Raw genomic sequence first — 27,492 nt, 5'->3', positions numbered from 1 at the left:
TGGTACGTCACAGCTAAAGCATCACGTGACACAACTGTTGTTATAACAACTGATGGGCGATAATAAGAATATAAACCTCATTGTTCGGAAGCTACTAAAGGTATTGGAATAAATATGATAGATATAGTACATGACATGTTGCAGGTGGTACGAGAACATTTAGTCCCTTGTTTGGCATATTTGGTCCCTCCCTCGCCGGTATTTAATAGGCCACTCCAAGAAAATTCATTGTTTCCCATTTCCCGCCCGCATGCTATGCTGTAAACTGAACATTTATTCATTATTTATCACGTGAATGTGTAGCAGTTGTACACAGGCACTATTTCTAGCAATAACCTTATTCAGAGTCATAACTCATGGAGCTATTTCATGCCCTTAGTTTAGCTCTAATAGCTGTTGTGTGGGTCAGGATTTAAAAATTAGTAACATAGCTAATGAACTGCCCGCCCGCATGCAGTTTTGAGATCAATGAAATGGGAAACAATGAATTTTCTTGGAGTAGCCTTACACCGGCATAGATAATATACCTATTGACAGTAGGTATATTATCTATGACACTGGCTAGTGCTGTAGCGTTAGAACATCATTTAGAAAATGATGGGAGTTTAAGGGACCTCTGGAGAGGTTCTCTAAAATGATTAGAGACCCCCTGCTTATCTCCAGTTGAGGGAGTCACCACACCTCACTAATGATCACTGATCTATTGAGCATCAGTCGGCTGTTCTTGGCTCTACCGCAATTATTTGCTAGTTTAAAACTGGGTACATAGGCTGGCTGCATTTGGAAATAAGGTTACTTGCTCAAGGAAACAACAATGGCATTCACCCCCCAAGGGTGTTGAGCTGTGAAACTTTTACTTAATTAACAGGCCAATGCCACACCATGAGTATGTTAATAGTCTTCCTTGACACAGTTGCTTTAGAGATATAGTTAGTCTTGCTGACCTGTATGAACTTGGGGAGGGGGACAAGTAGTTATGGTAAGGAAGTAGCCAGTACAAGTTAGTTACACTACTACATGGTCACATTAGGAAATCAGAAACATTAAGTGAAGTCAGACCAAGTGGTGACTTGATCTGTACACTGTGTGGTCAGTGAACAAGTCTGACTGTGTGCTCACTATGTTGGATAGAAATTGGTTGCTATTTTGAATGCAGTGATAAGTTGCTGTTGATAGTGTACAGCTAGTTTGTCCAACTGATATTAGGTTTGCCAAGTGATAAAATTAGTTGCCAATTATTATTCACCGTGCAGTTTGTACAAACTAGATCTAAAAAGACCACCACCTCATAGTAAAATGAAAAGCAGAAGATTATATGTATATGGTAGGTCATTCAAACTGGAGAAACCAAAGGTTCCAACAGTCTAGATATTTAGCCAAGAGCAAAATTTATAGTTGGGTGGGGTCAACTCTGCTCCAGTAAGTGTGTGTCATTACCCCAACACTGTACTACTGTGACACTGTCCAGTGACTTGCTATAGTTATTACACAGACTTAACCATATAACAGTACAATAGCCCAATGGGTTGGTGTTGACATGATTGTTATGGTAACAGACACCATCTGAAGATGAGTCCGAGGCAGCACTACTGAAGACATTCTGGTATGTCACTGTTACCCCTGTGTGTGTAATGTGGCAAGTTACACTCTGTAGTGATCAACATTACAATGACAGAGACTTCCCTAGTGACAACTACTCCAAAGTAGATCATGTAATCCAGTGTAGTAGTGTTGTCACTGTTGCTATAGTTACTGGCAGCTCTGCTGGATCAGCGACTGTGTGTAACAGGTTGGTTAAGTGAAGCCAGTGAAGTTCATGTGCTAGCCGTAGTAAGATGTGTGAGGATATTATCTCGTGATGGTACACTGAGGGTGAGCAATGATTGTGTTTGTATGACTATTTATTGTTTACAACATAGGGTCTCCTTGGTAACCAACGTGTTATATCTGTGATAGTGGAGGTGGGTGTGGTGGGTCAGTTCATGTAATCTAGTTATAATGTAATAGTTGTTCCAACACATGACTGAAGATGAATCAAGTGATAATGTTATTGAACTGGCCAGTAAGTGTCCGTCTTTGTGTGTATATGTTCACTAGTATACTATTAGACATAGTTCAGAAGTTATCAGGTACTGACAGGTTGAAAGATACTCTAGTACAACAAGGTGTACATATTGTAAGGATATAACCACAATGTTAATTGTTAGATCCCTCATTCATAGGAGACATGTCGATTACTATCAGCCAGTAGTCTAGCGTTACTACAACCATGTCTGTGTGTATTGATCAACCTAGCTAAGAGGTACACTCACTACACACACACACACACACACACACACACACACACACACACACACACACACACACACACACACACACACACACACACACACACACACACACACACACACACTAATTATATTGGTGGGTATATAGTGAGAGGTGTAGAGGGGCTGTGATCTCAGCTAATTGTTTGGAGAAGTTGTTACACATACTAGCAGAATATGATGTGTCATGTCAGAGGTGGGGTAGCATTGTATAACAGCCCCACCCACCTAGCTGTTGCAGGTTAGCAGTTGATCTGATCTCACTACTAGTGAAGGAAAGTCATTGTAGAGATCAATTAATCACCATAAACTGTCTTTCTGTATTCTTGAGGTGAGTCAGTCTCTTGATTGCTGTGATATGTTGATCCACCTTGATCTAGTGTTCTACAGTGCAAAGATCTCCACTTGTTATTCAGAGTGGTATGGAGTATAGCTTGATGTCACATCATATGACATTATAACACATAGGTAGGGATATTGGAGTGGCTGGTGGAGGAAGGGGACCAATTTAGACAACTAGGGGGAATCCCCATTGTGCTTAACTTGTTGAGGTCAGTGATCAGTATATTAGCCGCACCCACAATTTGCTGTTGCAGGAAGGAGGGGCTCAGTGATGTCACTAATGACAAGGTTAGTATGTGTGTGTACACAATGGAAGGTTTGTATACCATGAAGGCTCTTATTTATCAGTGCCACACTTTAAGAAAGTATGGGCTACTGTAGTATTGGCTGAAAGAAGGTTTGTGAGGGTTCTGGGACACACAAGGATACACTACCAATTCACTCATTAGAATACTTGGTATTGTTAGTGAGGTGTTGGGGTTGATTTGCTCACTGTCCAACTCCAAAGTAAAACTCCAAAGGAAGGTCATAAGCATGGTACACACACTATTAACCCCACAACATCTCTCAATCTTACCATTCCAGGCCACTGTGTTAAATCACAGTACTGCCACTACCAAAATGGTAAATTACTTATAGAGGCCCTTGGCATGTTTGGAAGTACTGGATTGGCATATTTCAGGGTGGTTTTGCAGATTTGCTAGTGAGTCAAGTTGAGGGATCTGGGAGTGCAGACCACATCTGCTGGATCACCAACTCTTTAATATCAGTTATGTAGGACTGGGAAGTGATTCAATTACATGTCCAAATTCTGCAATTGAACTGAAAATTCAAAATTTAACTACTAAATCTGTAAACTTTTGTTATTACCCATTTTTTGTGCTATAAATTAGTGCTGAAACGAATAGCAATATTTACTATTTGAATAGTTGTTAACAAAACGACCGAATATTCAATTATTCTTTAAGCTTATACTTCTATTTTCTGCAGTACCTGCCCTTCGTGCAGGTTGAACTGGATGATTGATATAATATTGTGCTAGCCCTTTGAATATTGTATTGTTATACTTAACCACACATGTACTGCTGTAGAATCAAAATACATTATAGTGTGCATGTCTGTGATCCATTTATCTCACTGACTTTAACAATAATCATATTATTGATGCAGCAGGCATTCAAGTTATGACATTGTCATAGATACATCACTTCATTCACAATCTTAAATTTCAAGACTGGCTTTTCCATCTGAATACAGTGTACAAAGTGCTAACGATTATTTGAATTGTGTGTTAATGAATCAAATAGTGTCATGCTGACCAAACAGTCAAATAATTGAAGAATCATTTCAGCACTACTATGAATGTTCTACTAGTGTGTAGTTTTGACTGCTCTATTAGAATACATCTGACTGCTCTATTACAGTAGTCATTGCAGTTAATTTAAGCTGAGGAATCAATACAGGGAGGGAACCACAGAAAACCACTCTAAATACACCTTGGGTGATTTTATTACAAAAAAATGGTTTGGCCACTAAAGAGTAACTGTCTCTACTAATAATGACCCATAATATCCTACACATATTCAGTTGATGTGTCATTAATAATCATGTCACTAGGTCAACATCTCTGATGGACAACACAAGGATAAGAAACTGGCTTTGTTATGTGGTATGTACCTGTATTATGTGCAAGGATCACATGAGCCCCACCCACTAGGCTGTTGCTCTCTGCTTGCACAGTCATCACTTAATGATATCAATGCTAATAGTTTGGTGCAGTCGAATGGTGTTTACGTTATTGCTTGTCATGTGATGCCAGTCAGCTCCACCCACCATGTTGTGCTGCAGAAACATGTTTGTAGGGCTTTACGTTATCTGTACAGTATGGAACGTAACAGGAAACAGTTTAAAAGGTGATTGAGTGTACAGTGCTCCCTTGACTATATGACCCCCTTGGGACTAAGATATGTTCAGACAATCAAAAAAGATAATCAAAGCCCATTCATTTATATACAGAGCCCTGTTCAAGTGCTGTACATCTTAGACAAAATACTCTAATAGAGCAGTCATTTCTACTGTTCAGATAACCAAGTGTTTGGATAATAGAGATTTGAATCGAGGGAGCACTGTATAAGTTAAGTGTGCGTGTGTGTGCGTGCACTTGTGTACAGTGTAGTGTGTGTTTACACTGAATGTTCTATTAGAGTAGTTGGGTGACTGCTCTATTAGAGTATTTTGCCTCCAATTCTGATCCAGGTCCAATGTTGCATAACCTTTGACAATATACCTTGGAAAGGTGTATTTTAGTGATCATAATAAAACTACATTAAGGTTACAGGATACTGTAAACCCCACATGTACACTATCAATCATTTTTCATGATTAGGGGTTTGATTTTTTTTAATGCATTGTTATCGAATATTTATGCATTCTTAACTTCTCATTAATCGACATGGAATTCAAATGTTGTTAGGAAACATGAGTTGTCCCCATGTCATTTAGTGAAAACTGAACCAAAAATCAGACCAATGAAGAACCATGAGAACTTACTAATAATTCTAAGGTTTGAAGAACATCACTTGTGGGGGACTGAAAAGAGGATTTGTGAATATTGTGTATAGTTGCTGAAATATGACTACAATATGGCCTAAAGCAAGACACTGTGGTCACAAAATTAATTTTTAAATTAATATCACAAGCACTAGAAACATTATTTCTAACAAATGGTTCCGTCAAGCCCTAGACAAGAAGCCAAGCTAGTAGTCTGTTTATACAAAATGTTAATAACTAGTTTGACAGTCCTGAGTTTTGGTTCAGGAAAATATTTCCATGAGTCAGCAAAATTACAAGTGTGCCAGTTGCTAAGTGTGTTGTTTCTATGTTATCTTGTACTGTTGTGTTTTCTTGTACCTTGTAACTGTCCAGTCAGCACGCTATTATTCTCCCAACTATAATATTGTTTAAGCCTGTTACCAGCTGATACACAACATAACAACACCAAGCCCGCTTTAATTACGTAATAAAATTTTTGTTTGACAGTTGCTCACTATCCTGTAACCTTAAGACACAAGTTCATTATAATCTTCAGCATATTGATCAAGCAGAGTCTAATAGTGAAGAGCCCCCATAGCCCAGACCTGTCCCTGGTGTAGTGTGTGTGTGTGTGTGTGTGTGTGTGTGTGTGTGTGTGTGTGTGTGTGTGTGTAGTGAGTACAGTATAGGGTCATGTGGTATAGGGTCATGTGGTATAGGGTCATGTGGTATACAGTAGAGTTATTACATAACAATGCAGCCAGGAAGATCTCTTTTACTTAGTCATGCTCTAGTTTGTGATTACTAATAGCATAATGATTAATGGGATAAAATCATGATTCTTATATACAGGATGTTTCCAGCTAAAGTATTAGAATCTTTTATTGATGTCGGTCACTACGTCAAAGAGTTATCAGCGTATACTACACTTGTGCAACTGATCAACTCATTATCAGTGAGTAGGTGTGGCTAGTGGGGGAGGGGTTATAGTGATTGTCCAATCAGAGTGTAGAATTGGAGGAAATGGCTCAGAACATCCAATCAGTAGACAGGAGCAGTGAACCACTAGCCAGTATAGGAGGGTACCTTGTGGTGGAGCATCTTGGACAAGGCGCCTTTGGTACTGTCTACAAGGTTTGTGTGACTGGTGGTGGTGGGAGGGATACAATGAAGCATACAAGACTGTAGTTGGTCACTATGCAGGGGTGTACCCAAACCTTTGGTGATGCCAGGGCCTAGCTGTATATTTGTAGCAGGAAAGACATACCTTAACAACCGGGGGGGGGGGGGTATGGGGGCATGCTCTCCAGGAAATTTTTGAAATTTCGATGAATCTGAGATTGATTTCAGCAGTATAATAATAATAATAATAATTAATATGCTGTATTAGCTATTAGGGTATCTCAATTTGTCTTGCTAACTACATACCTCCTAGAAAAATTTAAACATTATACGTAACCCTCTGAAGTTGAATAGTTTTAACTGTTTGTTAGAGTAATATTACTACTGCTCGTGTTTGCTTGACTGCAATATTAGGGTGACTGTTCTATTAGAGTATCTCGATCTTGATGTTTATTATAGTATACAATTATTGATGCCCTGGCCTGGCATTTCCACTGTGTTAGTGATCTTATTGTAGTCTCATCTCAAGCCATCCATACATTTGATCTTCATGTGATCAAGTTCATGGGTAGCTGGAGATGAGACTGAAATACATTGTAACTACTTACTGTAATGAGGTGGTCTTAGTATCAAGTGAGGATTTGTGCTGTTCTTAGTAACACAGGAGAGATCATTATACACCTTGTTACACATAGCCTGAGGGTGGTCATTACAGCCCCCGGGTTTGACATGTCTTCATATTACACACATAGGTAAGGAGAACAGACTCGGACTATTGTTATGCCATGAAAGAGGTAATCAGTAAAGGAGTGTCCTCTCACATCACATGATCCACAGATCAAGTCGACACACTCGATACTTGGCCAGACAGTAGAGGAACGAGAGAGAAGCCTTGGGAGGTTATTGAATGAAGTTAATATTATTAAGGAACAGGTTAGTAATTACTGGTAATGGTACAGACCTTGTGCTCAGCTGTGACCACATTAGACAGGTGGCCACATTAGACAGGTCACTTTGTATACAAATGATACATTTCAATTAGATAGGTGACCTGTCACTGTAGTAGTAGAGTGTTTTGAATGGTTGAGGGAATTCCATCAGTAACATTATATTGCTATTCAATTTTTAGGGGCAAGGATTGAGTCCATAATATTATTAAAGGGCTGCAACAATATAAGTCTGCTAGTTTTTATAGTGTACCAATATGGAAATTACCCATTACCAAGAGTCCATAATATATATACTAAGGAGAGTATCCTACTCTCATATACCCCTGTAGAAGGGAATATCGTGAAGTTATAACGTAACGACAAGATGTTGTGGTTTCTGACGTACGGGCAGCTGTAAAAGTGCAAGTATCGTTAGCACCGTTTCACACTCGTGACGCTCAGAATAGCCGTATTCGCGAATGGCCTAGCAAGAAACACCTACTAAGCGGTCTTAACCCATGAAGGAACGATTGTAGTTCGGTGAGAAACGCTTAGAGCTGGAGATGATTTCGTTGCTAGCGACGTTGTTAGGCACGCGCTCAATCGATACCGTGTTCAACTAATGACATCATTAATTATACAAAGAAAAACGGGCGAACTCAGAAGTGCTACGTCATAACTTCACAATACGCCCTTCTACAGGGGTATATGAGAGTAGGATACTCTCCTTAGTATATATATTATGAACTCTTGTTATTACCTATATATAGTAACAGAATTGAAGAAGCAGACTTATATTATTATGAACAACTGAGAATTTGAATCCAGGCACTTAGTAAATAAAATCTCAGTATTACCATTCAAATTATAATCAAAGTGATTTGTCTATTGGGTACGCATCAGCTAACAAGTCACCTTTTATCAATATCACATCATAATGATATTGATCACTTCATATTGATGATCAGTATCGCACCATATTGATATTGATCAATATTCATGATCAGGATCATATTTGATCATTATCACATCATATTGATCACACCATATTAATATTGATGATCAGTATCACATCATATTGATATTGATCACACCATATTAATATTGATGATCAGTATCACATCATATTGATATTGATCACACCATATTAATATTGATGATCAGGATCACATCATATTGATATTAATCAGAATTTACTAAAATTGATCAATGCAGAAAGTTTGTCCATAAATTATGGCTGGCTACACTCGATAGTCGTGTGATCTCATTGTTGCTATAGTTATATCATCCCAACATCATCAACTATTATAAAGTGTTCCGAGAAGGTGGGTGTGGCTGCTACTTCTGTAAGCTGGTAGCTATGGTAATACACTGCAGCCAGTAACCTATACATCATAATGGAGTTGATTGATGGAGCATCCTTGTTACAATATTGTAACTCTCTGAAGGAGAAGAACAAATCATTTAGTGAAGATAGAATATGGAAGATCTTCACACAGGTAATTAGGGAGTTTGTACCACAGTAATAACCAGTGTAATATGGACACCTTGGGACCAGTGTAATATGGACGCCTTGGGACCAGTGTAATATGGACGCCTTGGGACCAGTGTAATATGGACGCCTTGGGACCAGTGTAATATGGACGCCTTGGGACCAGTGTAATATGGACGCCTTGGGATCAGTGTAATATGGACACCTTGGGACCAGTGTAATATGGATGCCTGGAGACCAGTGTAACATGGACACCTTGGGACCAGTGTAATATGGACGCCTTGGGACCAGTGTAATATGGACACCTTGGGACCAGTGTAATATGGATGCCTTGGGACCAGTGTAATATGGACACCTGGGGACCAGTGTAATATGGATGCCTGGGGACCAGTGTAATTTGGACACCTGGGGACCAGTGTAATATGGATGCCTGGGGACCAGTGTAATATGGATGCCTTGGGACCAGTGTAATGTGGACGCCTGGGGACCAGGACACCTGGAGACCAGTGTAATATGGACACTTGAGGTCTAATAATATTGCCATACTAGGGGATATGTGCTGTCAGTGTCCATGTTAACAGGTACACATACAAACTACATACACACGCTTGCTTGCTCTGTTTGCCATTGAACAGTAAGTCAAAACTGGCAACTAGGATAATGCACACACAAAGCAAAAGTAAAGCCTCCGGCAGCTGTGCATATGCCACTCATGCACTTGAGTCTTGTGTAGGTGAATCCTTGGACTAGTAACCTGTAGGAGATAGAGAGAGGTCACAGAACCCGAAATTCTACAACGACTCCAACACCGTTAAGTAAGACAAGGATAGTTGGGCATTTGCTTCCCCAGTTGACACCAGACACTCACACACACATACGTGCGTGTGCGTGCGCGTGCACACACACACACACACAACACACACACATACAACACACACACATACAACACACACACACACAACAACACACGCATACACAACACACACATACAACACTCGCTATGTTATGTTATGTGCTGTTACAGTTGGTGTTGGCATTACGGTATATACACAAGGATCGTCATATCATTCATCGTGACCTGACTGCCTCTAATGTCATGTTAACTAACAATGATCATCTTATGTTGAGTGAGTGTTGACCATGTATTGTACTCAGTTAAACAAGTATAAAACTCAATGCACAGGAGGGATATTCACTTCTTATTGTTTTACAGTATTTGGACATTATATACGTATTAATCCGATCCAGCTTGTTTCAGTACTTTTTATTGCAGCATATACATTGTCCCTACTCTAATTTAAAATTCCTAATTTTTTCTTATACTTGTTTGTGAAGTTTTTTTGCAAGCTCATGACCACTAAATAGCCTGCTTTTCACAAAACCAGTCACAATATTATATAGAGTCAATCACAGCACTATATACTAGATTATGACTCATACAATAACAACTGATCAGTGGGCGTGGCTCTACATAAGCCTGCAGACAATAATGGACGTGGATCCGTGCATACCTACGGAGTGATGAATGGGTATGGCTATCATATGTCTACAGACAGTAATTTACATAAGTGTAAATTACATGGCTCACGAAGAAGCAGGGCTATGTTATGACATGTAGTAACACGTCCACTTTTAATTTAGCACGTGGGGTCAGACCCGAATAATCTGTAAAGCAGACCTGACTCGGTTTAACATTGTTACTAAATAAAGTATATTTATTGACTTAAACATTGCTATATAGTTTGCCGTGAGTTACTCTCTCTGATCGATATCAACAGCGAGTCACGTACGCATGTGTTCAAATAGTTTGGTGCAACCAGCGACCACGTGTATTCGAATAGTTTGATACAGTAGATGGAAGCTGTACTGTAGTCTATTAACACTCAGCGGTAGAACCTTGACTGATGGCCATGGTAAAGAAGGATAAAAGGTAAAACAATAGCACAAGCATTATATGTTTATCAATATACCAAAGGTTTTTTCTTAAGCGAACTAGAAGCGTTTCTGCGAAAGAATTAGGGCTGTAGCTGTAGCCAGTTTTCTGCTACGCTTGACTGAAGGCGTCAGGCAGGCAGGCAGTAGAAAATTCTGTTGAATAATTAAAAAAAAAATTCTGTAGCAACTTGATGGAAACGTTTCGGGTCGATCTGAAGACACTTTTGGGCTTGGTTTTACCTAACCAACACTGTCATGTCGTTGTGAGGAAAAACCACGGCAGGTTTTTGGGTTATATTATATCACGGATCACCCCCACACCTTCGATGTCCCTACTATACAGTACTATTGTACTGTATGATATTAGTCATACCCCAAATATTAGCTGCATCTTGAGTATTAGTCACACTGCTCTTATTATTGGATAGTGGATTTTGGGTTAGCTAAACAGAAGCAGAGAGAATTGAGTATGATGGAGTCTGTAGTGGGTACTATGGTGTACTGGTGGTGAGTGTTATCATCTCAATAGCTTGTCATGTGTTATGTGTAGTCCTGAGCTGGTGCAGAACCAGCCATACACTGAGAAGGCAGATGTGTGGGCTGCAGGTTGTCTACTGTACCAAATGGCTACCTTGTGTTATCCATTCCATTCCCCTAATCTGCTAGTACTGGCTAAACAGGTTAGACAAGTATGCTGCAGACAGGTTAATCTTGCTCCTCTCTCAGATAGTAGAGTGTGACTATCAGCCATTACCATCTAACAAGTACACAGACAGGTTATCCTCTCTCATAGCCAGGTAAGTGTTGTTAAGCTGATAAAGGTGATGTGTGGATTGGTCCCAACTAAAGTTTGGTGAAGGAGTGTGTATTTCACACTGGTATATCACCATGTGATGACAGCTTTATTGAGCCAAAACTGAATTGTTCAGGTGGTATTTAGTGGGTCGTATAGATGACTTGTGTTATCAGCTCAACACATAACTGATGTGTTATCATTTGATGGAGTCTGTAGGTGTCTCACTGTGGATGCTAACCAGAGGCCGGATATTGTACAGGTGTGTACTAGCTTGCTGCTACAGCACCAGCTACGCCCACCTCTCCTGCTGTAGGTAGCCAGTGACATCACTGATGTCATTATGAAACAAATGGATCATGTGATGCAACTACAAATGACACTCAGTAAGAAACTGGAACGAGAAAAAGAACGTCTCACCAGGTTGGTGTGTCTCGGTGTGTGTCACATGTGACCACATGTTATTATAGTAGACACACCAGCTCACATGACCGACATGTGAGCTCACATGACCGACATGTGAGCTCACATGATCCACCAACTAACTGTTGGACTGCTGATCAGCCACCTCAGCTGAGATTATGTGATCTCAATGCTAGCAGTGATAGTGTATTTGTTACCCCACACAACAGCTCCTTCACAAGTGATGGAAACCCTTCTATGGTGTAAGTGTTTACACCAATATAATATACCCCTCCATGGTGTAAATGGCATATGACTAGTACCCCTCTGTGGCATAGATGGTACACAATTATACCATCTTGGGACAGCAACTATCCATAAATTTCTCAAGTATTGACAATATAGTAGGGTCAAAAATAGTGGTTTCGTGACCAACCTCTGGCTAACAAAGTTTGATGGTTTAATATTGTACTTTAGGGTATTTTAAACAAAATGAGCTCTCACGCCGCTTTTTAAAATCCGGGGAAAGTTCGGTACAGCCAAAAGTCCAAAATGGCTACTAGCTGACATGTGCAAAAATACAACAATGATAAAAAGTCAAATAAAGGTTCTTTTTAGACTAATTTGGGGTCAAGGAATCCATTTCTGATGTTAGTTTTGTGATTGGATGTTCTGTTAATGTAAAATGTTAACAATTTTGCTCAATAAGATGTAATGCATATAAATAGCTTGTTAAGTCTAATTCAAGGTTCATCCAATGACTCCAACTCATTTGATGATTCAGGTTCAGTATCAAAATCAGATTTAGATGCAGCTTCAGATTCAGCTCTGAATTGGCAGAGTCACAGCCATCCTGTTGCACTGATGGGACTGAAAGTGAAATTGGAAGGGCAGGTTTGTGTGGCACACTGGTCTGCAACAACCATTCACCAATTCCTAACCATGACCTATAGGAGAGGGATGTCTTCTCAAGTCATGGTGGCACTGAACATAGGCTAAAAAGTTGGAACATTTGATATGCTGCTCAAGATTGTCATCATCAGGAGGCAAACGCATTGAAGATTTTTTTCTCTAGTCTTTTCCACTTGGTTGCATGGGCTAGATTCAGAGAGGAATTTAGTGTGTCTCCGTACATGTAGCAGATAACAAAGGACTTTAGGTCATTCAAGACATTGTCACTCAGCAGAAGGTCTTCTCTATACACTTTGAGATGAGGCTATGGGCCTCGGTACGTTTTGACAATTTTTCATAGAGGGATATCTTGCTGTGCCCAGAAAAACAGCTGTTGGCATCACAGCCAGTCAAGACATGAAAAGGTATAAAAGATTTGGCAAAATCATCAGTACATACACATGCTTCTGCAAAAAAAAAAAAAACCCTGCTTTTTAGAGGTATTATAATACCTGGAATGTCATGTGAAATGGCTGCAGCCTGAATGTACACATCTGTGTCTTCTGCATCAATTACTATGAGATTGTTATAGCCAGGTGATATCGATTTTAGAGCTGCATAAACAGATAGCATAATTGTGTCAGCCTCATCCTGACTAAAGCCCAGGCTTTCTTTGGTGTCACCAGTTGACAGACTCACACAGTCCTCACCCACCGAGTAGACTAGTTCCTGACTGATAGACTTAGACAGTTCTGAGAGCTGATGAGTTTTGATTAGAGCCTGGAGGCGTTTCTTATTGCCAGCAGTGCAGAGAATTGTCTTGAATTTGTAGGCCATGGGAAACAGATCAGCTGGCTTCGTATACACATTGGGTATGGAACCTTGACCCTGAATGCGCATTTCACGCTCATCATCTCTGGTGTACTCAGCATAACCATGGGGATCATTGATGCAGATGATGGTGGTAACACTGACATGCTGTGCCAGGATCACAGACACTATTTTGTTGGTGTAGTCACCCCAAGTGTATGGAGATCACTCTTGACCCATAGGTGATGCTAGGCACTACATCACGTCCACTAATTCTGTGTAGGAGTTGACATCAAATGGCTGTAATGCTAACTTCTGCAGAAGTTTGCTCTTTTGAAAGTACCATTGGGTTTAAACGGTGTTAGGTATTCTTCAGATATATGATGTTTCATGAGCTCAGGTAGAGACAGTAGACCACTGAAATCAACACGGATGCTAGTGTCCTGCCATCCATTTTTCCTCGTTTTATTTTTAGTGTCTTTTCAGAGACTTTTCTTGATGGAATCCCTGCAAAGGTGAGATGCAAATTATGTTTTATGCGATCATGGATGGATTTTTCTTTAGAATAGATGCACTCATCCATAAAATTTTTATTGGCTGGGTCTCCCCATCTTGCTTGGCCTTCTTGAAGTCTAAAATGAGCTCAAGTGTAGCTGGAATAGCTAATTGTAAGGGTCTTAGAGCAGGTGGTGCTAGATCAAATGGAAAGCATGATGTTAGATCTTGTACAGCTTGCCCATCTCTGTGCATACGTGCTAAACAGCTAGCTAGTTGTTCATTCTGGTAGCTACCAAACTTAAATTTCTTGGTTATAAGAACATCCAATCACAAAAATAACATCAAAAATGGATTCCTTGACCCCAAATTAGCCTTAAAAGAACCTTTATTTGAATTTTTATCATAATTTTATTTTTGCACATGTCAGCTAGTAGCCATTTTAGACTTTTGGTTCTACTGAACTTTCCCCGGACTTTAAAAAGCGGCGTGGGAGCTCATTTTGTTTAAAATACCCTAAAGTACAATATTAAACCATCAAACTTTGTTAGCCAGAGGTTGGTCACAAAACCACAGTTTTTGACCCTACTAATATATTTGTAAAATTCCATAGATCATTTTGCTTGTTGACAACAGTTTTAGCATTACTTATCCTAGGACAGGTTATCCCATAAAATTGTGAGTGACTAGTGACTACTACACTTAAGCTTCTTGTTAAAATGACACACAAAACTGTCTTGAGATTTCAATCTCAAAGTGTTTAATATGTCTGGGTAAAAATTTGCAAAACACAACCTTAAATGCTCTCAGATTGAGTAATTAGTATCCAATGGTTTAATTTTTAAAATTTTCCCACAGTACATACAATATCTGAGACCCAAAGTTTACCCATGCAGTTGTTTTACTTAACTCTCTAAATTGTCCTTAAATACAATCTCCAGAAAGTTTAGTTTTTAAAAGTTTCTAAGCAGTTTACTTTCAAAATAGCAGCAAAAATACCCTCAGATTCAAATGATTTCCTAATAGCTAAACCATTTCTTGGAAGACATTCACTGAGATCATTTAGTTTGCTAGTGCCTATAATTTTGGCCAATGCAATGTCTTACACAAATCAACAAATTCAACATACATGGTGTACTACTAATACAATAACTCAGTGTGTACGTGGTTGTACTACTAATACAATAACTCAGTGTGTACGTGGTTGTACTACTAATACAATAACTCAGTGTGTACATGGTTGTACTACTAATACAATAACTCAGTGTGTACGTGGTTGTACTACTAATACAATAACTCAGTGTGTACGTGGTTGTACTACTAATACAATAACTCAGTGTGTACGTGGTTGTACTACTAATACAATAACTCAGTGTGTACGTGGTTGTACTACTAATACAATAACTCAGTGTGTACATGGTTGTACTACTAATACAATAACTCAGTGTGTACGTGGTTGTACTACTAATACAATAACTCAGTGTGTACGTGGTTGTACTACTAATACAATAACTCAGTGTGTACGTGGTTGTACTACTAATACAATAACTCAGTGTGTACATGGTTGTACTACTAATACAATAACTCAGTGTGTACGTGGTTGTCCTAGATATTACATATTGATTGCTATTATTACTAACACTGGTAACCATAGGATCACGATATCAACACTCATGACACAACCGACTAGTCTGGCAACTTTTCATAAAAAAAACTTGTAGCTATCATATCTCAAGCCTTGAGTGGTCCCCTTGACCATGATAATCAGGACACCTCACCAATAAGGACACAGGACACTTGTCCATGGTCCCATTTGTATTAGTGTACACACATTTAGACCCCTGAAATCAGGACACCTCACTCGATCATTAACGAGACACCTCTACTGATCATAATTGTATAGCATAACTGGTCCAGTGTTGCTATGATCCCCAACAGGTTATCATCTGGTGAGAAGAGGAAGTCATCTCGAGGTGACCACATTACATCACATGATCTCACATGAGCCATCACCACAGGGGTGAGCATATCACCAGACAGGCTACGACAGATTATAGACCCGGTGACAAGCTTGTTAGGTCAAGTACACAAACTAATCTTCATAACTCAGGTGGGTGTGGCTGGTGAGATTTATGGCTAATAAGACCACTCCTCCTAATAGTTAACACCATCCACAGTACCGAGTAGTCGAAGAACACTTGTGAAATTGTATGTGAAGAAATTGTTTTCACAAAAATGTGACCATGTCATGTTGAAGTATGAGCTACACAAGGTATAGTGGGTGTGGCTGCTGTACAGGAGGTGTGGCTGTAGTTATCCACAGGTTCACAACAAGTCATTGAAATGCTAGCACAACCAACTGAAGTGTTATTAGTAAAGAAGGCCCTCATTGAATGTGGTCACCATGACAATAATGATGTCATCACCTACCAACAGTTACAGGTTAGTAGCCCCACCCTAATGATAACGTGACGTGAAAGCCCCACCCTCCCTGCAGAGATTGTTGGACAATGTTTTACAAGAGACTCAATACTCATCACATGAACAGTAACAATATTTTATGGTGTATACACCAAGTGTGTGTGTGTGCGTGTAACAGTGTAGTGTATGTTATACTAGTTCACTGACTGTCTTGTGGTTTATACTCTGACTGTTGATGTTAGCTAAAAGTGATCGACAGAATGTAGAAAAGAGTAGAAATGTGGTATGCCTGCAAGTGAGCTGAATCCTGCTATTTACTGGTCCAACCAGATGCTGTGTTCATGTCTGTAGCAATGCTGTAATCAAGAGGTGCAGGTAATGCTGTTTACTGGCTATAAACCATTTTTCAAAAATGACATCACATCACAATGACCTCTATTTGGACAAAACTAGTAATTTTCCTATAACAAGTTAACAAATCATTGTTGTGTATTGTATAAGCAACCAGCAAGTCGAGGAGTACTATTCTAACGTACTCGCAACACCAACAGAACTTGACTAGTTGATAGTTATTAAATGACGAATGATCAGTTAAATAATTGTTTGGGCATAGCGTGGATGCGTATTTCTACCCACCATGTGTCAGCCATTGAGCGGACCATGGAACAACACAAGACGACAACTAGATTTAAACAGGTGAGTAACTTATAGTCCTAACTACTTAACTAATAACTTACTGTCCCAAAGTTATTAGGCTTATTGTAGTACAAAATACTAAAACTGGATCCCACATTTTTCTGGCACTGTGTGTAAAGCATGTATGAACAACGTTGTAACGGCCATTAGCCCACGCTATTAAAACTGCTATCGATCATGAAATGTGACCGAATTTGACAAAACAAGGCTTCCACACACATCCAATTTTCTGACTTTAACCACCCTTGACTACTCAGCAAGATATTGGTCTAAAATTTTCACAGAGTCCCTCCATAGCATAGTACAATAACAGGTCAAAATTTGAAACTAATGGCATACTCCTACACTGAGTTATGGTACTTCAAAGTCATAAAAGTGGATGTGTGTGGAAGCCTTGATTTGTCAAATTCGGTCACAAATACTGATGTATAAAAGAAACAGGGTGAATGCTCTGTAGTTCTTTCACCTATCAGGCCTAGAGTGATATATATCACTTATATCACAACTGTGTCGGTTTGGCTGATATATATACCCTTAGCCCTCGTGCTTTGGGTGTACACATCAGCAAAATCCGTGGATTACATATAAACTTCAAGGCTGTATACTTTAGTTTTGCAAGAGCCCCTGGATTTCTTTATGAAATGGTAGAATTCACTTAAGTGCATTTTTCTTGAAGCTTACAAGTGAGCCCTAGTTAATGTCATTGTTTGCTAATTTGTATGAAATTCCAAATAGCAAAATGAAATTAAATGTCCTTCCTCCTTTGGGTGACCATTTTAAAGAGTGATGTCATTTTAGAAAACTCTAATTAATGCTCACTTGTTATGATAGTATGCTATCGGTAAGGAATGTTGCTCTTCAAGACTAACACTGTTATCATAAATAATTTGAACCTGTGTTTGCTGCTGCTGGGATGACACTGCTGATTTCTTGTCTAAACGTTGATCTCCATCCTAACATATATGCTAATGCTTTAGTACACCATCAGTATGGATCACCTGAGCTAACGCCCACTGGGGGTGTGTCACTTGGTTCCCTGCAGCTGTGGCAAGATTACCATGGTACTGAGTATGTGCTGGTAGCTGAAACTGCTGCTGTGCTGCTGGGTGTGAGTTGGGGTATGCTGTAGCTGCTAACTGCATTTGTTGCATCTGAGCTGTGAGATGTGGTAGGCTGTCTACAGTCTGACCAGCTGCTGCTGCTCCTGGACTCTGTAAGGGAACAATGTATGGATAATTATTAGGGGAGAAAAGCTTTGCTGTTTTGTGGACAACTTGTGTACTGAATTGTTTGCAGATAAAATATTAGCTGCAGTTATTACAATTACAATAACTTCTCGGTATATTGTAACAACTACCTAATTTATGTGAATCCAAACAAAAATTTCATCCCTCATATCTTCCCAATAGTAGGGTCAAAGTACACAGCTAATTGAGTTCACAACTTGTTGATACAGCTATGATAACTGGTATATTGTAACAACCACCTAATCAACCTGCGGTATACTGGTGTATAAGCAGTTGGTAATGATTAACATTATCCCCCAACAGGCCTACACCACATCATATAGGATAAATAGTATCTACTCCACATGTTTACGTGCACTGAAAAATAAATTGTGTACTGTAACTGTACGCGAGAAAATTTTCACGGTTGCACACTAAACTAAGATTAATTTTCATGGTTCATGCCAAAACATTTTTTCACGGTTATTTAATTTTCACAGATCACATAATTATATACAAGGTTTTTACGGTTTCTATAGTTGAAGAGCTGTCTTGAGTGTTCGAGCTTGTGTTGCACAAAAATTGACTATGAGATACAACTCTTTACTTTAAGACAGCCAAGCCAATTAAACAGGTTGCCAAGCAGTGTACTGCAGTCAACTACTAGAGACTGAGCTGAAAACAATCTTGAGCTCCACTCAGCCGGAAGGCAAGGGTCAAACTGGAAATAAATGTGGTCAATATATCAAGCTTTATGATCAAGAGAGAGAGAGAGCTACCATTGATGTTTACATTCAAAACACATAAACATGTGGCATTATAGCTGTCAACAATAGACACAGCAGCTACAGTGAAGGGGTACCTTTATTGTTTATAGGTCATCGTATTACAATAAGTACAATTAAAACCATTCATTTAAAAATGAAGGTCCAGCAACAAAAAGTAGTGAAATGAGATATGAATGAGGATAGTCATTATGGGAAAATCCCTACTTTGGCATTGAGTAGATAGTGGTAATATGCCAAGGTAGGGGTTTTCCCACATAGTTATGTTGAACTTTTTATTACTAGAACCCTATTTCATTTTTAATTGTACTAGTACTGTAAAATTATGCTTGTGTGATTATGTCGGGTTTTCACATATGTGATCATATTTATATGACAAGCATGTTCACATGGCACCTGTACATCATATGATTTGTGGTGATTGAATGGCACGACATGTGTATTTTCTGTCATTTGAATGTAATGAAATAAGCTCCCACCTGAATACTATTGAGGTCACGTGAGCCTTTCTCACATGACAGAGGGTTTATATAAGGTTAAGTGAGGTGTGGTAATTCATTCTACGTCACATGTTTTGTACAAGGGCTACCCACCCATCCTCCCACTTTTTTTTGATTTTCCTTAATTCTCTGTAGGCAGTGTTGCCGGATCAAGAGAATGACAGGACATGGACAATTATAATTGTTGTAATTTTAGGCATTAAGATAAGCACAACATGAGTGGAGCTACCTTATGGTAGGCAAAAAAGAAAAAAAAGCCTATCAGGTTTTATTCCAGGGGTTATGTTTTCCCTCATTATTACTAAGCCCCCACTCACCCCAAATTGTATTCACTTGAGTGGCTGATTATGTGCAAAATTTCTTGTATGGTTGTTGTGTGTATGGTGGAAATCAATAACAATAGCCCACACTTGGTGGTGCACAACCCATTGTATGTGCGTTGTGGGTGGTAAGGGTATTAGTATGGTGCGGGAGATGGACACTACACACAGAGAGCGGTAAAAATCAATTATATCAATGAATATAATCAATCATAATCATTGTAATGATTACTACTGGTAGAAATTGTTTGGAGAATTGTTTTGGGGATATGCAAGAACCCCACATGTTTGTATAAGCCTAACCACGTGTTTCTACAGGCCTAACAGTAGAATATAATAAACAAATCTTTAAAAACTTTCTGTAAAGTTTTTTAGCACAATGAAAGTGCTAATTTGGTATCAATAGTGTTCCTTGAGGAATTCAAAAATCTGTTTCATGTCAGCTAGCGCTTTCAAAGAGATTCAATAATTAGTTTACTTTGTGTTTGACATGGAGTTCAATCTAGTCACACTTCACCCTGAAGGAGCTGCAAGACATGGAGTTCACTCTAGTCTGTTCTCACACTTCACCTTGAAGGAGCTGTAAGACATGGAGTTCACTCTAGTCTGTTCTCACACTTCACCTTGAAGGAGCTGTAAGACATGGAGTTCACTCTAGTCTGTTCTCACACTTCACCCTGAAGGAGCTGCAAGACATGGAGTTCACTCTAGTCTGTTCTCACACTTTACCTTGAAGGAGCTGCAAGACACAACTTACCCAGTAGTGGATTTGTTCATTATGGGAACATGATGGTGCAAGTTAGATGTGTGAGAAACCAGCAATTAGGGGGGGGAGGCTTGGATATACCTAACAAGGCACAATAAAGCGGGTGATATTTTGGCCAGAGAAACCTAAACCTCCCATGATCCCCCTACAGTACTGTATGATGGTAATAACCTCCAATGTCGCTTCAGCCTGACAGCTGTCTTTTGACATACTGCAATGCACACATCATGGACTTACCTTTGTCCTCCTTTGTGTCGAATTTCTTTTTGCTGACAGCCCAAGATGTCAATTTGCAGCAACTTGATGGCTTTACTAAGTTTGTATTATCCATGGTGACTGGATTGATTGCAGAGGCTGTTCTTCGTTTGTAACGCTGTGTAACAACAGGCTGAACATAGCTGTGTAACAACAGGCTGAACATAGCTGTGTAACAACAGGCTGAACATAGCTGAAAGTGAAGTGTAATGACCACTTCACTTTTGAATCAGTAAATGATTGGTCACATTACTTAATATGGTATACATTGCTAAAGCCATCAAAATGTCTAATTTCTTTTTTAAACCATTTACCTGCATATTTCAAATGTTTTAATATACAATCATGGTGGCTACAAAGAGCTGGCTGCCAGGAAAGTTAAACAAAGGAATGATGGGATAGAGTCTCACACTTCACCATACCAGCCATTGCAGTTAGAGGTGTACCGATTTTTGGCATTTACTGATACCCGATATCATACAATACAATAGTACTGTATACTAGGGACCACAAAGGAGTAGGCGTGGTCCACAAAATAACATCACCCAAAAACCAGCCTCAATTTTCCGTAACAATGATGAGGAAGTATTGGTTGGGTAAAACTAAGCCCAAACAAGCCTTCAGATCGACCCGAAACGCTTTCAACAAGTTCCTACAGAATTAAAAAAAAAACTTATTTAATGGAATTTTCCACTGACTGACTGATGCTTTCAGACAAGCGTAACTCGATAACGGCTAAGGCTACGGGCTTGATTTTTTCACTGTTCGACGTCTCTTCGGCCCGACTGGTGCCTTTTGGCATACCACAGTACATACAATGCATTTTTCATGGACTTACTAGTGTCCTCCTTTGTGTCCCATTCATCTTTGCTGACAGTGAAAAGTGTTGATTTGGCGGTAGCACGTGATGGCTACCCTTCGTAACGGAAATCGTCCGTATTTTCCATAGTAGCTATTCTGATTACAGAGGTGCTTTTTGAAGAATTCTTGATTCGTACTGCTGTGCAATGGGTTGAACATAGCCAACAACGAAGCTTAATGGATACTTCATTTTTCAGACAATAATTGATATAGCTAGGGCGCATGGCGCCATTTCAGATGCGGTATGCGTGGGTTCATCAGTCATAATAATTATTTACAAAAAAAGTCAACAAACAAGTACACAGAAAAATCAACTAGAGTAGGGACCATAGCACATCGATAAAAATTACTGAAACAAGCTGGAGTAGTGCATGATATTAAATCACAGTAAAACAATAAGAAGTGTGATCCCTACTGTGCTCAAGATACCATAATAAAAATGCACAGTAGGGATATAACACTTCTTAGACTCTATTTAGGGGTCATCCATAATTTTCAGCATTTTCACAAGAGTACAGAGAGTACTCTTTTCCATAACCCCCTCCCCCCCACCTAAAAGCGTACTATTAAAAATGTTGATATCGATCATGAATTGTTGTATGTATGTATGTGTGTATGTCACATGAAATTGTTTTTAAGAGTTAATGTTGCTGTTTTTACACTGTAGGAAATGCAGACAGATCAATCACACAAGAAGTTATTTACATGTGTGAATTTGTGTGACAGTCATTATACTTAATTCTTTTTAGGTCTTCCCCTTCCCATTTTGTAATTTTGCTCAGTCTGGTGTTTCTGAAGCTGGTATTTGGTGGGATAAATTTCACCATAAACAAGACATTTTATCTCAACTTTGGACTTCTTTGACTGTGAAGTAGATTCTGATTCCTCTCGTGACCTAGTTCCACTGTGTATCAGGCATGTGTGGCGCTCCTTGTCAGCTTCACTGGTAAAAACATAACGGAAATGTGCACATCACAGAAATGGCTATCTATTGGCTGTCTTCAATATAATGCATCAAATTATCATCAGTACTACAGCTTGAAACACCTGTACTAACTTGCTGAGTTACAACACTTTGTACATTATCATGAGCTTCAGCACCACTACTGACGTTGTCTTCTACTGCTACAGTTTCTTCATTCACTGTGCTTGTCTGCAAAGAAAACAAGTTATAGGTAGCTGTCGTTCAATACATTGTGCAAGTCACCTATTTGTAAACACTACTACTATAAATTAAACCGGCTATCTGGCAAGCTACAATCCTGCATGTATGAAATAGTGCTAAACCTATCAATCTAGCCATTTAGTACTGTACAGCTACGTGCTTTTAGTACAGTGAAAACAGTTTTTTACTGAAAGTGATCCTGGCTATTACCTAACATGGCCTAGTCATAGCTACCTGCATACCTAATGTACAGCTAGCTACGTGGTTTTATAGCCTGTTTATATATTGTACCTTGAAAAATGAATCAATACGCCTTGTCCTGCTCCACTTCAAGTGTTGCGCAGCTTTTTTCAGTGCTGCCATATAGTGCTCTTTGCTGTAAACAACTCCCTCCTTCCACTCTACTTGCACGCTTCACAGCATCTGCCCTCTTTATTTCGTATCGTTCGTCACAACAAAGGCGTTCACGAAATGCTGGTAATGATTAGTTGGTGACTTGTGTACACTATCTGGATGCCTAGCGAGTTCAAGAAGAAACTGCCTTGCCTCGAGCTGTAACTCACATTTCGCCATCTTGATACTGAAATTGTATGCGCATGCTAAATTATTTAGAATTATTTTTATATAGCGCTACTAATATCAACATTATTAAAAAGCGTACGCATTGGATTTACCCCCTCCCCCCCAGCGTACGCTCTGTACGCTTGCGAAAATGCTGAAAATTATGGATGACCCCTTAGGCTGTTTTGGGTGGGTAATAAATCTCATATACTCCACCTTGTTTTCTAATATACTCCACACCTTCAGGCACAATACAACATATGCTCAAAATCTAGGTTCATCCAATCGCTATGCATTGTTCACGTGTAGTGATTTAACGAGCGTGATTATTTTGTCACGTGAGACGTGTAGTTGCCATGGCACTAGTATTATAGCAAGAAAACCAGCCGGTTTTGCCAAGCCTACAGCAGAAACAGCCGTGGATGAGGTAAGTAATCTGAGTGTAATGTGAAATAGAGTCTAAAGCAGTTACATGGGCATAATGTGGAGTTTATGAAATTTATAAACCTGAAGGTCCGGGCTGTAGCGCCTCACTTTGCTCGTGCGCTACAGCCTGGCCCTTCAGGTTTATAAATTTCATAGACTCCACATTGTGCCCGTATAACTATGATTTATTGTTTTACTGTGATTTAATATCATGGATTACTTCAACTTGTTTCAGTACTTTTTATCGATGTGCTATGGTCCCTACTCTAGTTGAAATTCCAAATTTTTCTGTGTACTTGTTGTTGGTAATGAAATATACTATTATCAAGGTTTAAAGATACTATCGTGATGATGCACAACTCATCCACTGGAACTTTAGCATGCTAATGACTGGCAAAGAGGAAACAGCAATTCACAACAGAATGGAAAATTGGGAGGGGATTGTGTAGTAGTATAGCTTTACTATTGCACATAGGATTGACTAAATAAAGACTTTGCCAGCATATATGAGGGGAGTAGTGAGGTGTTTGTGCCTTGTAGGACTTCTCTATTATACATGTAGGACAGCTGTCCTATGCACGTCTCAACACATTAGCTAAAGTGCGATACTTCAGTGAGGAGGTATATTACTGGTGTCACAAGAAGTCTACCAATTGAGGTTCCCTTCAGCTGACTGTTGACTCATCACATGAACTACATACATAATGCTATCAATTTCTTCAACATGGCTATATGGATATTGATGACACAAAAGAGCTCAGTATCAATACTGGTATACAGTAATCCTATCCCGGACCATACTTGTCAACTGCTATCACTTAATGTTGGGTGGTGTGGCAACAGGCACCTTCTGACCCGTCAGAAGAAACATGGACACTCGTGTAAGGCAGTGGAGGTGGTTGTGTCATAACCACACAAACTGCAATTACACTACCAAATATGGCATCAGGTGTTGAGGGTTGTTTATTAGCTAGGAAAGTAATGAGAGGGATCTGAGACATATGGATATACAATTTTCCATTCAAACACCAGGATATGCAGAGATAATGGATTACTGCATTACGATTATCACACTGTCAATATTATTACACATCAGTGTCAACGTCGAATCAGAGATGATCGACCTCATAATCACTCATGAGTAAACACAGTTACGTTGTGTAGTTAGTTAACTTTCTCATACTGGACAGAACTAAAGCTTTGTTACATCACACGCCTTGTGGTATGTGACACAGACCACATATGATACTTACAGTAGGTGTCATAATGTATGATCCCCAAGGAGGTGTGGTCCCAGTTGCTGATGTCACAGCGACCTGGTATGGTGACATTGGATGAGCAGCAATGTACTGCTGAGGGTGTCATAATATATCAATTGACCCAAACTGTTAGAGTACAACTCACATGTCCTGTAAATAGGCCAGGCTGTAATAGTCCTCTACTGGGCGTCAACAACCTATAAAATGGTGGTTAGTTACCATTGCCTAGTTACAACAAATGACTTACCCATTTTGCATGGGGTCGTACATGAACTGTAATGAACAAGAATGGTAATAACAAAATATCAGAGCCAGTACTCACATCTCTCCATTTGTTTTGACTCCTTTTCTTATTCCCTCCATCAGCAAATTTCACTAATAATGGGTCTGAAGAACCTGGGGGTGTGTCTTGGTGGTCACATGATCATCAGGAGATGGCCAGGTCACTCACCTGGCAACATTTTTCCATTCAAAGTTCTAATAGCTTTCTCACAATCTTCTTTATGCTCCAGCCTGTAAGGTATCCCATAATGAAGCCATTAACTGCAGTACAAGACTACACACCTGGCAAACCCAACAGTTTTGCTCATTCCATTACAATCCCTTAACACCCTGGTGGATATGATGTCCCCAAATGGTGCTAATAACTGTTCTATGCTCTATACAGAGGTATAATATGGGTGGTTAGCAACTGTTGTTATCCTATACACTTACAGATTCATCATAACTCCTGGGAAGATTGGAAATATACAGATTTGTAGGGTCCTGTTCTTGTTGCTATGGGAGATACCACATATAGCTATTAGGCCAACTTGTTTACTCAGTAAACCACAGATGTGACCTTTACCTTAGCAAACTGAGCTAGGATGCCATTAGCTTGTAGTTTGGCTACAGCTCGGGCTGCATCAGACGGATCTTCAAAATCAACAAATCCATAACCTATCTCATATGATAGGTGCTTGTGTGTCACACACCTTCTTCACTGTACCTTTACACAAGTTAGTTTGCTTATCCAGGATAGCTTTAGTAGAAGTGATGTTGCCATATCTAATAAGGGATATGATCATAATGATCCTATCTTGATCTCGACTCACTGTTGACATATATTGATCAAGTCATCATCAGTAAAATTTGATGGTAAGCCTCTAATATACAAGTTGGTTGAGCTCAGGTTTTCTGAACCTGAAGATGAATTTGACCTTGTGTTGTTAGAGGTTGTCCCGCCACCAGCAGCAACAGCAGGGGTAAATTGTTGTTGTTGTTGCTGTAAACAAATCATTAACATATCACAGCACCTGGATTCTCATGGGACCATATTGACATACATAAGGTTTGTTAGTTGAAGCTGGTGCAGTGTAGAGTCGTTGGGGAGGGTATCCTTGGTAATATGGGTATTGTGCGGGCCAGGTCATGGGTAGTGGGGCACGGGGAGCCGTCCTGACACTGTTAAACAGCGCGGGACGAGTAGTCGAGGGCGCCTAATAAAAACCACATCATTTTACATAATATGCGCAAACCACATCACACCACTGCGTTACCTTTACTGACGAAGATATCGGCTTTTTAACAGTACTGGTCACCTTTGAAGACTGTTTAGATATGTCCGAGCCAGTTTTATTCTCTTCTAAAGGGTCCAATTCTTTTCCCAAATATTCATCCTCGTTAGCAGCGCACTCGAGTGGCGTCTCAGAGTTCCCATTCATCATTGGCTGACTCCCACCAACTGCCAGTGCGCTAGTTTCACTATCTAGTTCACCACGTAGTTCATTCTCAACCGCTACGCCATTCCTTGATCCATTACTATCCTCCTTCACGGGAGCTATACTTGTCGGTTGTATGTTCTCTTCTTGTTGCATTACACCAACATAAGGATACGATAAGACGCCGTTATTGTATGATCTACGGCGCGACAATAAAATACCGATCGATTGTCTATATAATCTTCTTCAGCCACAGCTGCTCGTACCGACGATTAGTTGAAGATGATTAGTTATAATTTACTGGTTAATAAGTTTCAACTATAAACTATCTATCAACTAAATAACTATTACGGGACTACACACACACACGAGTACAGGGCGGCTACTACACGATATAGCTTCTTCGTCTTTGTTGATGGCATTTGCGGCGGCGCGCCACAGTGGACAAAATTGGACATGCGCACTACAACAATCACCATGG

At 39.6% G+C, this 27,492-nt stretch overlaps 2 protein-coding genes across 5 annotated transcripts; one reads left to right on the top strand and one right to left on the bottom strand.

Annotated features, from left to right (window-relative positions):
* The first annotated feature begins 29 nt into the window (after positions 1-29).
* On the top strand, positions 30-16,720 carry LOC136248649 (serine/threonine-protein kinase Nek10-like). 3 transcript variants are annotated; one of them, XM_066040415.1, is made up of 34 exons: positions 30-100; positions 1,557-1,603; positions 1,655-1,712; positions 1,760-1,778; positions 1,832-1,872; positions 1,920-1,961; positions 2,008-2,062; positions 2,109-2,176; positions 2,223-2,302; positions 2,437-2,523; positions 2,569-2,658; positions 2,708-2,747; positions 2,796-2,878; positions 2,924-2,957; positions 4,287-4,338; positions 4,387-4,582; positions 6,054-6,156; positions 6,207-6,335; positions 7,076-7,117; positions 7,161-7,256; positions 8,532-8,577; positions 8,630-8,751; positions 9,769-9,871; positions 11,108-11,186; positions 11,230-11,359; positions 11,406-11,476; positions 11,692-11,734; positions 11,789-11,895; positions 11,943-12,137; positions 16,009-16,043; positions 16,089-16,180; positions 16,232-16,342; positions 16,384-16,512; positions 16,568-16,720. In XM_066040415.1, exons 1-34 carry the CDS (start codon positions 53-55, stop codon positions 16,619-16,621), a joined length of 2,727 nt encoding a protein of 908 aa, XP_065896487.1. In that variant the 5' UTR covers positions 30-52; the 3' UTR covers positions 16,622-16,720. The 3 variants fall into 3 exon arrangements, with proteins under 3 accessions (XP_065896487.1, XP_065896486.1, XP_065896488.1); XM_066040416.1 differs by having other exon boundaries at positions 39-100; positions 1,655-1,703; positions 1,750-1,778; XM_066040414.1 differs by having other exon boundaries at positions 1,655-1,703; positions 1,750-1,872.
* On the bottom strand, positions 16,584-27,454 carry LOC136248672 (RNA-binding motif, single-stranded-interacting protein 3-like). 2 transcript variants are annotated; one of them, XM_066040452.1, is made up of 15 exons: positions 26,850-27,454; positions 26,637-26,789; positions 26,406-26,575; positions 26,300-26,358; positions 26,159-26,250; positions 26,026-26,088; positions 25,876-25,970; positions 25,763-25,824; positions 25,634-25,707; positions 25,559-25,584; positions 25,457-25,508; positions 25,306-25,401; positions 18,186-18,398; positions 18,007-18,140; positions 16,584-16,847 (listed from the first exon to the last, which is right to left on the bottom strand). In XM_066040452.1, exons 1-15 carry the CDS (start codon positions 27,165-27,167, stop codon positions 16,802-16,804), a joined length of 1,653 nt encoding a protein of 550 aa, XP_065896524.1. In that variant the 5' UTR covers positions 27,168-27,454; the 3' UTR covers positions 16,584-16,801. The 2 variants fall into 2 exon arrangements, with proteins under 2 accessions (XP_065896524.1, XP_065896523.1); XM_066040451.1 differs by having other exon boundaries at positions 25,306-25,404; positions 26,850-27,452.
* Positions 27,455-27,492: the final 38 nt, after the last annotated feature.

This window comes from Dysidea avara, chromosome 3 (genome assembly GCF_963678975.1).
Source record: "Dysidea avara chromosome 3, odDysAvar1.4, whole genome shotgun sequence".
NCBI lineage: Eukaryota > Metazoa > Porifera > Demospongiae > Dictyoceratida > Dysideidae > Dysidea > Dysidea avara.
This window is presented reverse-complemented; position numbering and strand designations above follow the sequence as displayed.